At 38.0% G+C, this 14,933-nt stretch overlaps 1 protein-coding gene across 1 annotated transcript in view; it reads left to right on the top strand.

Annotated features, from left to right (window-relative positions):
* The window catches only part of LOC120313111 (protocadherin-15-like), a gene marked incomplete at its 3' end in the record, with an annotated part of 204,033 nt that overhangs the window by 172,979 nt on the left and 16,121 nt on the right, over positions 1 to 14,933 (top strand). Inside the window, exon 7 of the mRNA XM_039354646.1 lies at positions 13,155 to 13,332. Within this exon, the coding sequence (XP_039210580.1) occupies positions 13,155 to 13,332 (178 nt within the window). The remainder of the gene's footprint in view (positions 1 to 13,154; positions 13,333 to 14,933) is intronic.

The raw sequence follows: 14,933 nt of genomic DNA, 5'->3' as shown, positions 1-14,933 counted from the left end.
CTGTTCTTGCCAGTAAATCTCAGCTTCACTGTTTTACCAATAGAAACTTACTCAGTTGTAAAATCTAAGAATGAAATATTTGTATTCAAGAATTATCTCAATAAAATTTTGTGTAGAACCAACAAACAGATAAGGCTACCATTTTATTCATTCATTCATTCAACAAATGCACATGGCTGCCCATTTATCAATGGAACTCTAGACAATAAACAGAACAATAAAACAGCATAAAAGTAAATTATGAGAAACCACATTGAGGCAGTATAGGAAATAAGTAAAGGTAAAGCAGCCTCTGCAGATTTTACTCTGCTAGTTGTGACCAACTTTAGGGAATGGTATAGGAAATACGTTATCACTATCTCTCATATACTCACACTGGGCTTCATTAAACATGCCTAGGTGAAAAGTCCGATCTACAATAGCCTTCTAGAAGACCAACAAGGTTGCCAGCATTTAAATCTTGTGTGTATGTGAAGGGAGGGGAGGGAGAGTATTCCATAAGACAAGTGCCACAATATGAAAGTCACACTGTCTAGGTCCCGCTAGATGGCATGCTTCACCAAGGAGACCTGAGTATGCTCTCTGCTGGATCTAGTGAGATGGGCAGAAACAATCATTGATAGGTGTTCCCACATCTAATGTGACCCTATCCTGTGTAAGGGCTTCAAAAATGGAAATCAGTGCCTTGAACTGTATCTAGAAGTCTACTGGGAACTACAAAAAAGTGTAGTTTTTATGACTGAATAAATTTAACTTTCTATTTTTGCATATTTCAGACAACCTTCTAAAATTTTAAATGACCATTTTTGTGACCTTAGAAACACTGTCTTCAGAAACTGGGAAGTTTTTCACTTTAAGCAGGTGCTCTTCTATTGACCTATGATAATGCTTTATGGAAAACTGAGTTAAGTGCATTGTTGGAAAACAATTTCTGATGTTGTGTCCCAGAAAAAATATCATTGGTCTGGAAAAGGATAGAAAAGAACAAACCAAAAGATTAGGGACAGAAAGATCTATGTTCAAGATTTAGGGATTTTAATTTTAAAAAATTAAATTAAGTTGAAGCAGGATTTGATACAGCAAGGGTCTTCAAACTTGGCCCTTTTATGGTTCATGGACTTCAACTCCCAGAATTCCTCAGCCAGCGTGCCTGGCTGAGGAATTCTGGAAGTTGAAGTCCATGAGTCATAAAAGGGCCGAGTTTGAAGACCCCTGTGATTGAGCTTTGTAAAATAATGGGCATTATATAAGGAATAGAGAGAAAATGTAAGACTCACCAAAGAAATCCAGAGCAGTTTAAATGGTGCTTCTTTTGATGCAAAACAATACATTCTATAAATACATTCATAATAGTGTGAAGGAAAGTGGTATAAATAAAGAAACTTGATGAATCTATAAAGAAAGGATATATTAAGAAAATGCAAATTAAAAGTTAGTTGTTGCTGAGCAGTTAGCATGTTTGTTTTTCTACTTTGCTGGTAGCATTCTCAGTTGTATCACAGCAGATCACTACTGATTTAAAAAAAATCTGAATTTGATTGATCTTCAGTTTTATCTATTAGGTCCTTTGTGCTTTTCTTATACCGCTTCTATCAGTAGAAATATTATCAGAATAATAACAAAGTTCTCTAGGAATAACATTAGAATTACACATTACTCATAAAAATTAAATCATGGAAGAAAAATGTTTATATTTAAATCTATAAGGATAGAATCAGTCTAAGTATTTTTGATATTTTGGTCTGAATTTGTGATGCTATAGTTGTCAACAAGTTGATAAAATCTTAATCTTTATTAATTCTTCATTAAGCTATAACTGTAATTGCTATTTTTGTTTCTATTTCAACAAATCTGAAAATAAAATTAAAAACTTCCTTGACATCATGAAGGGACTGCACAGATTTACAATTCTGATTGACTGTTGAATGAGTTAACATGATCTAGGCCAGTGATGGCAAACCTTTTAGAGACTGAGTGCCCAAACTGCAACCCAAAGCCCACTTATGCATCATTAGGTGCCGGGTGGGTGTGGCCTATTGGCTGGGTGTGGCCCATTGGCTGGGTGTAGCCCATTGGGTGGGCATGGCTGCGGTGGTAATGGCAGACTAGGTGGGACTAAAAAGTTCAATCAATCAATTCCAACTTTGCAAGTTCTTTTTTTTTCCCGCGAGGTGAAATTGACTGATTGATTGAACCTTTTTTTTTTTTTTGCACATGGTGGTGGAGGCCTAAAGCGAAAAGTTTTATAAAACCCAGCTGAAGGCCTAGGACTGGGGTGATGGTGCGTGTGCCCACAGAGAGGGCTCTGAGTGCCGCCTCTGGCACCCGTGCCAGAGGTTCGCCACCACTGATCTAGGCAATGAATCTTATCCCAAAGCAAAAATCTTATACATTATTTTAGCTACACAGACAGAGAAGAGGCAATGGCCTAATTCACACATTTTGCACTTTGTTATGAACTAGGATAGGAGATAATTTTAAACTTTGCTGGAAGATTACAAAATTCAAAACTCCTCAGTTTTTTTTAAATACAGTACTTAAACTGCTGTCATTGAAACTGAGTCTTCTAATAACTCTTAGTTTATTTAATTGGGAAATTTGTAACTCTTCTGTCAGCCAAAGTAAAAACAGAAAGGAAAATGGATTGGAATTTCCTGTCTAAACATAGACTTTAATAAATTGGTTCTCACTCCTGAAATACAAGAGGCAGCTGTGCAACTAGGCAGTCTTTCATGCAAGAACATTTTTAATGAGGAATGCCACCAAATCTTTCGCTATTAAAAAGAGTTGGTTCAGAAATATAGGGAAACAAGGAAAGATAACAATCACAGGATTCCAGATACTTCCATGTGGAGCATAAGGACATAATAATAATAATGCAAAGAAGCTGAAGAAACAGTGGACCACCTGGTAAGCTGTTGCAAGAAGATTGCACAGACTGACTACAAGAAGCAGCATGACAAAGTAGCAACAATGGTGCATTGGAAGATCTGCAAAAAATATCATTTGCCTGTAAGCAAAAACAGGTGGGATCATAAAATAGAGAAAGTCATAGAAAATGATAAAATTAAACTGTTCTGGGACTTCAGAATTCAAACAGACAAGCACCTGCAACATAACACCCCAGACTTAACAATTGTCGATAAGAAAGACAAAAAAGTCTGGATAGTGGACATGGCAGTGCCTGGAGACGGCAGAATAGACGAGAAAGAACTGGAGAAGATAACAAAATACAAAGACCTACAAATAGAAGTAGAAAGACTGTGGCAAAAGCAAGCAAGGGTAGTACCAATAGTAATAGGCTCCTTGGGTGCAATCCCAAAACAACTGGAGCACCACTTGAACACCATTGGCATTGACAAATTCGCTATTAGTCAATTGCAAAAGGCGGCCTTACTAGGAACTGCTTCGATCCTGCGACGATATCTGTAATACCATCAAACATCCACATCTGCCTATCCCAGGTCCTGGGTAAGGACCTGGGATAGGCAGACAAAATGCCAAATCCAGTCTGAACTGGATGCGATGATCCATTATCATCATCATCATCATCATCATCATCATCATCATCATCATCATCATAAAGTTGGAAGGGACTTTGGAGGTCATTGAGTCCAACTCCCTGCTCAGGCAGGAACCCTACACCATTTCGGACAAATGGCTGTCCAGTCTCTTCTTAAAAACTTCCAGTGTTGGAGCATTCACCGCTTCTGGAGGCAGGTTGTTCCATTGGTTAATTGTTTTAATTATCAGGAAGTTTCTCCTTAATTCTAAGTTGCTTCTCTCCTTGATCAGTTTCCATCCGTTGCTTCTTGTCCTGCCTTCTATTAAAACATGAAGAAACTGCATATAAGCAAACCTCCACCAAGCACTAACTATTCTTTCTGCACAAACACCTATGATAATATGTTTTGTCCACCAGAACCAGATACAAACCTCCAATAAATTGCACACTGCCTAGAAAATAGCTCAACAAAATAGTAAAAAAAAGAGATTTGTCTAATGAGCATGGGTGCTCATCTCAGACTAAATGAATACCAGCACTCCATAGATAATCTCAAGAAGTAAACCATGACCCCAAAACATACACACACAAAATGTTGAGAATCACCATCAAGAGTACATTTAATAATAATAATAATAATAATAATAATAATAATAATAATAATAATAATAGTAAAGTTGGAAGGGACCTTGGAGGTCATCTAGTCCAACCCCCTGCTCGGGCAGGAAACCCTACGCTATTTCGGACAAATGTCTGTCCAGTCTCTTCTTAAAAACTTCCAGTGTTGGAGCATTTACTGCTTCTGGAGGCAAGCTGTTCCACTGATTAATTGTTCTCACTGTCAGGAAGTTTGTAAGAGAAAGCTGGAAAGGAAAACTACATTGTTAACCAAATTATTCATGTTAAATCCCAAACATCCTTCAGAAAAGTCTTGTAGGAGATGGCAAGTCTGAACTATAACATAGACAATGTTAATCAGAATTTTTGCAGCATTTAAAACTATAGGACTTGTAACAGAGACCCAAGAAAACAATTATAACACAGAAAAGGCACCAATGATGTCACCTAGATGGGTAATGAAACATCTGCAAGAAAACAACAAAGCTCAAATTACAACAAGGACTCCATACTTCAACCCCAAGCTACATATATTCTATTCTATTGGAATGAATAGGAATCATCTTCTACTGAGATGCTGAATTTTGGCATCATGACTACTTGGATTTAAATCTTGGAAGTGTGCTAGTTCTATATGATTATCTCTATAAAAATTTGGAAGGATAAATAACAAGGCTGAACTTTATGACCTTCAGGTGTGATTTCAATGTAGGCATTTTGTTTGGGGGACTTGTCAGTTTTCCTTCCTCACCTTCAGACAGGACGGTGGTGCAGAGACTGGTGAAGATGGCAGAAAAGATTATTTGGAGTTCCCTCCCTTCCATCCAGGACAGAGCATATAAGCACTGCTTGAGCAGGGTCCGCAAATTTGTCTGGGATACTACACATCCTCTTCACAACCTGTTTTCTTTGTTACCTTCTGGTATCTGAAGCAGAACATCCAGATTCAGTCACAGTTTTGTTCCATACAGTATCAACCTTGTGAATTCTAAAGCTTCCTCCTTCTGTTATGTATTCAAGGTAGACAGTGATTAATATTTATATGTTACTTATATGTAATGGTCTATACATATCAGTGGTGGGATTCAGCCAGTTCACACCACTTCCGCAGAACCGGTAACTAATTTTTGTTGCCCAGGCCCAGAATGGACTTCCAGAAGGAGCATTCACACAGAGAACTGGTTGTTCACATATTTGAATCCCACCACTGATACATATGTTGTATATACTATTTTTAACTGTGTGTTATGTATGTGTACACTTTGAGAGCAAGCAACTAAATTTCATTTTTAATGTATGTCATTGTGCCCACAGTAAAAAAAAATGGCAATAAAGATTATCTATCTATCTATCTCCATCTCATTTGTCTCTTGAGAAACCTATATGCAGGTCAAGAAGCAACAGTGAGAACTGGACACGGAACCACTGATTGGTTCAAAATTGGAAAAGGAGTCCGGCAAGGCTGTATACTGTCGCCCTGCTTATTTAATTTATATGCAGAGCACATCATGAGAAAGGCAGGGCTAGATGAATCAAAAGTTGGAATTAAGATTGCCGGGAGAAATATCAACAATCTAAGATATGCAGATGATACCACTCTAACGGCAGAAAGTAAAGAGGAACTAAAGAACCTCTTGATGCAGGTGAAGAAGGAGAGTGCAAAAGTTGGATTGAAACTCAACCTTAAGAAAACCAAAATCATGGCATCCGGCCCTCTCAATTCCTGGCAAATAGATGGGGAAGAAATGGAGGTAGTGACAGATTTTATTTTTCTGGGCTCCAAGATCACCTCAGATGGGGACTGCAGCCAAGAAATTAAAAGACGCTTGCTCCTGGGGAGGAAAGCTATGGCAAATCTAGACAGCATACTAAAAGCAGAGACATCTCTCTGCCAACAAAAGTGCGTATAGTCCAGGCCATGGTTTTCCCAGTTGCAATGTATGGCTGTGAAAGTTGGACCATAAGAAAGGCTGAGCGCCAAAGAATTGAGGCCTTTGAACTATGGTGCTGGAGAAGACTCCTGCGAGTCCCTTGGACTGCAAGGCGTTCAAACCGGTCAGTCCTAGAAAAGATCAACCCTGACTGCTCTTTAGAAGGCCAGATCCTGAAGTTGAAACTCAAATACTTTGGCCACCTAATGAGAAGGAAGGACTCACTGGAGAAGGGCCTATGCTGGGAAAGATTGAGGGCAATAGAAGAAGGGGACGACAGAGAATGAGATGGCTGGATGGAGTCACTGAAGCAGTAGGTGTGAACTTAAATGGACTCCAGAAGATGGTAGAGGACAGGAAGACTTGGAGGAACGTTGTCCATAGGGTCGCGATGGGTCGGACACGACTTCGCAATTAACAACAACAACAACAACAATCTATCTATCTATCTATCTATCTATCTATCTATCTATCTATCTATCTATCTATCTATCATCTGTCTGTCTATCTGTCTGTCTGTCTATCTACTTTCTCTGTCTTCAACTTCTAACAGAAGCTTCTATGGCTATCTCACTTTCTGTCAAAACATGGAACATCTATCTGTCTGTCTGTCTGTCTGTCTATCTATCTATCTTTCTATCTATCTATCTATCTACTTTATCTTCAACTTCTAACAGAAGCTTCTATGGCTATCTCACTTTTTTTTAATAAGAAGTTTTATTAGTTTTTCAATTTTACAGCCAAGTATTTAGGAAGCAGCGCGGTGATAGGGTAGTCAATAGTCCAATAACAAAATCTTTCATACATATCTCAGATTACATCATTAAAAGCTCCCTCTCTATTTCCCTTAATTATTGTATCAAATTCAAGTTAATACATTTCTAATTATAGCTCAGTCATTCAATACATTTGTCAATATATTTTTGCTTATACATAACCAAGTCCTGTTTTTAAATTTTACCTAATTCCAATTACCATATTCCAATTTCGCCTTTAATAACCATAATATTTAAACTTCGGGTAACCCAAATTTCCCTAATTTCATTACAGAGTAGTTATCATGTCTAAAATACATATATTATTCAGATAGTTACATTTTCAGAAGTATATTCTATTTCTCATTCTAGTAACTCATCATTTACTAATAAACTGTCTTTCATTGTCACAAACCCTTTTCCATATTACATTTCACAACTATAGTCTAATAGCTAATTTTCATTTCCTTTATAAATCCAAGTCCTGGATATTAGATCAATCAATATCTCTAAAAATCTCCTTAGCCCATTAGGTAAAATTTTAAGCTGTTCCATCATCAATCAGCAATAAGGAGAAAGAGGAAAAAGGAAATCCTATTTTTGAATCTAACTCTAGCTTTCTTTTTGTGCCAAGCAGGTTTCCATACCAGTGCCCTTGAATCCTCAACTGGGTCTTCCTTCATTCCTACACATGTTGTTTAAATCAAGGGAGACCATCCAGTTATCAATTTTTCAAAGGAACTGGCCCCTTTGTAGTCATTAAATTGTTGCTCTAGTAGTTCAAATCTCCCTGTTTGATTGAAGATGTTTGTCATCAGTTCAGTCAGGTCTTCTTCTTTTTCCAGTTTCGTCTGGCTAGAGTAAAAGGTCATATCTGGTGTTGTAGTTGTTGTTCGATTGTCAAAATTGTCTAAGTTCTCAATATATTGTGTTTCCATCTTAATGTTGCTTTCTTCAGTTTCTGTTGCTTTTTGAGTTACAAGTACTTTAGTTGAAATCAAGATTTGCTTGTCAAAATTCTCCGTGGGTTGTATTTGTTGTTGTGTAGAATCCTTTTTGATATTAATTGGTTCCTCTTTGATTGTTTTTTGGTTTGTAAGTTCATCAGTTAAACTCTGGGTTTCCATTTGTGATTTTAAGGTGACATCTTTGTGTTTCACTCTGAGTTCATTAACTCAGTGGCTTCAAGGATTTTTTCGAGTATAAGTTTATAATGGGTAGAATTCCTCCATTCTGTGGTGGTTAGAGATAATCTTTTAGTGGAGGCTATGTTTAGTAAAAGTCAACAAATGTCCACCTCCACTATTCCTAGAGGTTATTTTCACCATCCAGCTGTTTCAGTTCTTATCTTTTTTAGATAGTGTGAAGACCAATTCTAAAGGATAAACAGGCCTCACAGTCAAAAACAAATTCAATTGCTGTACCAGGCTTCATCACAAGGTGTCCCCGAAAGACTATAAAATCTTTTTCCAGATACCGGTTAAACTTTTATCCAATTTAAAAAAAAATTCCAAGTTAACAAATAGATGAGATGATATATCCCTGTAATAGGAACTTTTGGGGACCCCAAAGCATCCAAAAAATACAAATCCAGTTATTTAGTTATTTAGATTAGTTGTTCTTTTTTTCCAAAGCTTAATTTCCCAAAGTAACCACTGTGTTAGAAGCGGGAAAGAAATTTCAGGAGACTTTCACAGGAAGGTAGTTGGGGTAAGAGAAAGGGAAAGAAGAGTCTCACCCAAATCCTCCATGGTGCTTTCATTGTGCTTAGTGGTAATTTTGGCTTTTGGCAGGCAGGCATGTTGATGGCCGATCTTTCTTCTGATGGTCCAAAGGAGCTGCCTCGGATCAATTGGAAGGGCTGCTGCCCTTCCACGATCTATTGAGGGTCCTCCTCATGGTTATTGCCCCTCCAAGGCAACTTACAACCATTTTCAGGGTCGCCCGATGAAGGGAAACCGGGCGATGGAGAGAACGCTCTCTTTACACACCTGCCAGCGCTGCGATCCGGAACTGGAAACTAGCTATTTCTCTGTCAAAACATGGATCTATCGATCTATCTATCTACTTACCTACCTACCTACTTACCTACCTTCTTTGTTTTCAATTTCCAACAAAAGCTATCTCACTTTCTGTCAAAACATGGAACCATCTTCCTTTAGCAACTGCAAGATGTTTCTTCATCTGCTATCTCTTTGCTAGTTTTCTCAACGATGCTATAGTAATAACTGACTTCAAATTTCTTTTACATTTTACACTTTACATTCATGCATTGTCTATGTTGTATATAATGTATACATATATTGTATATGCTGAATGTTGCAGTATATGATCTGGGGATGGATTTTTATTTTTTGGGGGGGGGTTATTGTTTGTTTGTTTTAATGCTGTATACTTCCCCAAGTAACAGTTTGAGTTGTGTGGCCTAATATCAATAAATTATAAGTCCATGCTATTGTTGTAAAGCAATTTTGCTAACCAGCTGCAGTACTATACTTTTGACTGGTTTCCAAGTTGTAGCAAAAATGAAGATTGATGATTTTAACTTATAGATTCTAAAGTTTTTAAGGCCATCTTATGTCACTTTCTTTATCAGATTCATTTCCTCAAGGAAAAAAAAATCTTTAACTTAGTAAAATAGCTTTACCAAATGGTTATACCAGGGGTAAGCATGGCTGGCTCAGGAATTCTGAGAGTTGAAGTCCATGAGTCATAAAAGAGCCAAGGTTGCATACTCCTGGGCTATACTGTCTTTTGGGGGAAAAAACACAGATTATTCCCCCCCCCCCAACTAAGAAAAACCATGGTGTTTCACTTGATATTTTTAGTATCTCATTTAGAAGTCTTCTGACTTCTGGAACAAAGTGATTGAAGAGCTGTTCCTGAAAAAAGTGTTGACACAGACCATATTGTTTGTGAATCCATGCAGGCAGTTGATGCGTAATGCTTTTAACAGTTCTGAATGTTAAATGTGACTTGCCAACAATGACTGACATTAATCTATGCAATGCAGTGGCATTTGCACAAAGTAACAATGGGATCCATTTCATGCCTATCTACATCCTGTTGGGTTTTTTACATCTAAATGCCTGAATGTTCTTGAGAACTCAATGTTCAAACAAACCACTCTCTTTTGCATTGTAAATTTTGACAGTTTGATGCCTTCATCATTGATGAGTTTGTTTATGCTTTTCCTGTAAGGGAGTATCTCTTCCATTGCTCCTCCATATTTAAAGGTTTGTTGACAAAGTGTTTGTTAATGATTGCACTCCATTTATAAAATTACCAAAGCCATCCATAATTAGCTTTAAAACTTATTTTTACATGGTCAATCTATTTTGTGTACTTTAACACTCTAATGCTTAACATTTCAGCACTTTCACCAAATGATTCACCAGGGCCCATTTTTTTTTCCTTGCCACAATTTCAGCTTTTTATGTGATAGCATTTCTGTCATTGTTGTTGTTGTTGTTGTTAATTGCGAAGTCGTGTCCGACCCATCGCGACCCCATGGACAATGTTCCTCCAGGTCTTCCTGTCCTCTACCATCTTCTGGAGTCCATTTAAATTCACACCTACTGCTTCAGTGACTCCATCCAGCCATTTCATTCTCTGTCGTCCCCTTTTTCTATTGCCCTCAATCTTTCCCAACATTAGGCTCTTCTCCAGTGAATCCTTCCTTCTCATTAGGTGGCCAAAGTACTTGAGTTTCAACTTCAGGATCTGGCCTTCTAAAGAGCAGTCGGGGTTGATCTCTTCTAGGACTGACCGGTTGGAACGCCTTGCAGTCCAAGGGACTCGCAGGAGTCTTCTCCAGCACCATAGTTCAAAGGCCTCAATTCTTTTGCGCTCAGCCTTTCTTATGGTCCAACTTTCACAGCCATACATTGCAACTGGGAAAACCATGGCCTGGACTATACGCACTTTGTTGGCAGGGTGATGTCTCTGCTTTTTAGAATGCTGTCTAGATTTGCCATAGCTTTCCTCCCCAGGAGCAAGCGTCTTTTAATTTCTTGGCTGCAGTCCCATCTGAGGTGATCTTGGAGCCCAGAAAAATAAAATCTGTCACTACCTCCATTTCTTCCCCATCTATTTGCCAGGAATTGAGAGGGCCGGATGCCATGATTTTGGTTTTCTTAATGTTGAGTTTCAAGCCTACTTTTGCACTCTCCTTCTTCACCCGCATCAAGAGGCTCTTTAGTTCCTCTTCACTTTCTGCCATTAGAGTGGTATCATCTGCATTTCTGTCATAGAGAAACTTAAGTTTTGTAAAGTTTAAGAAAAAACTGACGTGGTTTGTTCCTTAGCACCACACTCTCTTTATTCATATGTAATAGGAAGTCCTGATCTAATCTACTCTATTTGTTGCTTTACACTAAAATTTACTTTCTTTTTAACACACACACCCAATCTCTTGAAGCCATGATTTGTTAAGTACTGTAATATATCCACACAAACAATATAAACAATACAAACAAGTAATCCTTGACTTACAACCATTTGTTTAGAGAGCATCTGAAGTTACAACAGCATTGAAAACAGTGACATTACCATTTTTCACACTTAATGACCATTGTAGTATCCCCATGGTTACGATAACTGGCATTCATTACTTCATATGATCTAGTGAAAGATAAATACCGTTTTGGGTTCAGCAACCTTCTGGTATGCTTTCCTTCTCCCAATTTTTCAGCCTAGCCTACAATCTTGGGCTTTCCCAAAATGTCCTATTCAAATAATAATCAGGTCTTACTCTGCTTAGTTTTCCCTCCCTTTAATTCCTATAATATTAAGCATTAGTGGATGTAAGATAAGTTTGCCTTCTAATACAGGGCTTTTCAACCTTTTCACCCATTGTACCACTTTTAGGATATGGCAATATCCGAGTACCACCAGTTGCCTAGCAAGGTGTCAAAAACTTGATGACCCATAAAAAAAGGAAAAAAATAATGAAGTACAGGTAGTCGACTTACAACAGTTCACCTAGTAACTGTTCAAAGTTACAGTGGCACTGAAAAAAGTGCCCCCCAAGCCACAGCGGGGCAAGAAACCTGCCTGCCCACCCGGCAGTGCTCTTCCTCCTGACCAAGGTTTTCATTGTTCTGAGCATTTCTGTTGAGGATTGGCAGCGGGGGTGGGGGGTGTTTGTTTTTTATTCCCCCGTCTGCTGGGTGGTTGCAGCAGGTTTTCGTCACTTCACATGACCCTGGGACACTGTGACCATCATAAATATGAATCAGTTGCCAAGCATCTGAATGTAAATCACAAGACCCTGGAGATGCTGCAACATTCCAGCTGATTGGCACTTCTTCTGGGCTCAGTAGAAGCACCAGGATCAGCTGGAGCCTGACGCTGATCCTGGTGCTTCCACTGTGCCCTGACAGTCCTGCAGCTCCAGCCATCTCTTGCTCAGGCTTGTGTGGTGCTGCCACCAATTCAGCTCATTCCCCTCCCCTGCTACCACTTTTCTAGGATGGTCCCGTACCACCTGCCAGGTGCCAATATACCACAGGTGGTACCTGTAACACTGGTTGAAAAGCCTTGTTCTAATACAATTAATGTTTGATGAAACAGAAGACAGATTGATCTCACTTATATTTTTTAAAAGCAGACCTGTTGTATTTGAATTTACTATTTGACAATTAGTTAAAGGCAAAATGTGATCATGACATTTATCTGGATTTAGCCTAAAGCTTCTGAACTATTGTAGCGATTGCCTTATATTAAAATATATTGTATAGGTATATAATATCAGTTGCACTACAATACTTACATCTGAGATATACTGACATTCATGACCAGATATCGTGCAACTTTTATGGACTAATTACAGATAGTTCTCAACTTACAACTGTTCTTCTAGTGACCGTTTGCAGTTATTACAGTATTAAAAAAGCTATTTATGACCATTTTCCACACTTATGACCATTGCAGCATCCCCATGGTCTTGTGATCAAAATTCAGACACTTGGCGACTGACTCATATTTATGTCCTAGGGTCATGTGATCCCCCTTTGCAACTTTCTGACAGGCAAAGTCAGTGGGGAAACCAGATTCACTTAACAACCATGTTACTAACACCTGCATTGATTCACTTAACAACTGACAAGAAAGGTCGTAAAATGGGGCAAAACTCAATCAATGTCTCGCTTAGCAACAGACTTTTTGGGCTTAATTGTTGACTTAAGTCGAGGACTACCTATAAATATACTGAATGAAGCCCAATGAACTAAATTAGCTTTATTCCTCATGATGGAATTAAGAGGATTGCATCCCACCATAGGTATCCATACTTGGAAAATACTTTATCGTACTTATAGTTTTATTTTTTTCTCTCCTTTACAGCCTCCAGTGTCAATTCAATCTATTGTAGTCCAAGTCCAGTGCATTAATCGAAAAGTAGGAACTATTATCAATCATGAAGTTCGGATCGTGGTGAGGGATAGAAACGATAATTCTCCCAAGTTCCAGCAAGAACAGTACTATGTCACAGTGAATGAGGTGAGGTTTTTTTTTAATTCATGTTATTATTACTATTTGTTTTCATTTTTCTGATAGATTATAGCTTAGAACGTAATGTGTTTCCACACAACAGCTTTATTTGCTTAAGTAACAAGCAGCACTTAAGGTTATTTATTCATTTCCATTCGATTTTGAAAAACTTGCTCCAAGCAGAATCCCCAAATTAAATAAACAAGTAAATCCAAACCTACCCATCCAGAGCATGTTGCCATAATTATATAAAATAGTACCACAAAAAAAGAACAAGATGGAAATGAAATGTGATGAAATCTTGATTTAACAGACCATTTGGGAAGAAAGAGGTATCAGACACGAATATTGGTTAAGTCTGAATTTACATAATGGCATAACATACCATTTGCATCATTATTTGATTTACATCATCAGTGACAATTTATGCCATTGCTTAACAAATGATGTAATTAAGCAAATGATGTAAATAGATATAAATTTAGATTTATAAGCAGCCCAAGATGGCATGGATTAATCTACAAAGAAAAACACCTTCTGACTGCAAACATTATTGTTAATTGGAACTACTTTTATCTGATACATCTTTAGAACAGGCAAAATTAATATATTTGCCAAAGCAAGAAATGATTGATCTCTATAAAATGTTAAACCCATATATTTTTTTTAAGGAAATGTAAAACATAAATGATATAAGTGCCACCAAGTATGTCAATTCTCCAGACTGCATCCATAACCGTGGACTTTGCCATTATTTGGGGGTGAACTCCACACTCATATTTTATCTCTTGCATCAAGATTAGCCAAATGGAGACCCGTACACCTGAGGTGTAACTATATTATCGTCCTTTCTGTTCCATTTTACAAAAGGACCAGTCTGTCAATTCAGCTGGAATGCTTCTTCAGATAGTATGGTACAAGCTGAAAGCATGCATATCAAGTTGAATTGGCCAAGAAGAACATATGGGAGATGTTATTAAAAACAAACAAACTTGCAGCCATTGTTATCCTTTCTAGGACTGTTATTACAGTTTCTGAATGAGTATTTCTTATATCAGTTTAGTACCACAATCACCATTAGCTACCAGAAATTTATCAAAGAGTGGATTTGTGTGGTCGAGCCAGCTGTTGTGAGGAAAAGCTGCAGCTGCAGAACCAGGTGCATTTGTCTATATCAGGCATTGTGCTTGCCCTTTTAAAGAAAGGCAGTCCCATTAGCATTAGAGATACCCATTTCTGGATCCAGGGATTACCAATTCACAGGACTTTCACTTCTCAGGTGAGGCTAAAGTTTATTGGATTCCCTTGCTCCCATTGTTGTTGTTAATTGCGAAGTCGTGTCCGACCCATCGCGACCCCATGGACAACGTTCCTCCAGGTCTTCCTGTCCTCTACCATCTTCTGGAGTCCATTTGCTCCCATTACAGGATTCAAATATTGATTCAACGCCACCATCATACCTAACTCTGGTGAAAGACAGAAAAAGAGCTGAATGTCATCAGCATACTGGTGGCACTGAATCCCAATTCCCATGGATTTCACCCAGAAGCTTTACATAGACATTAAAGAACTGTATTTAAAAGATCTATCTTTAAGCTAAAGAGCACTTACATCCAGGAAGATAAAAAAACC

This window comes from Crotalus tigris, unplaced genomic scaffold (assembly GCF_016545835.1).
Source record: "Crotalus tigris isolate CLP2741 ecotype Arizona unplaced genomic scaffold, ASM1654583v1 scf7180000018574.274189, whole genome shotgun sequence".
Lineage (NCBI taxonomy): Eukaryota > Metazoa > Chordata > Lepidosauria > Squamata > Viperidae > Crotalus > Crotalus tigris.
This window is presented reverse-complemented; position numbering and strand designations above follow the sequence as displayed.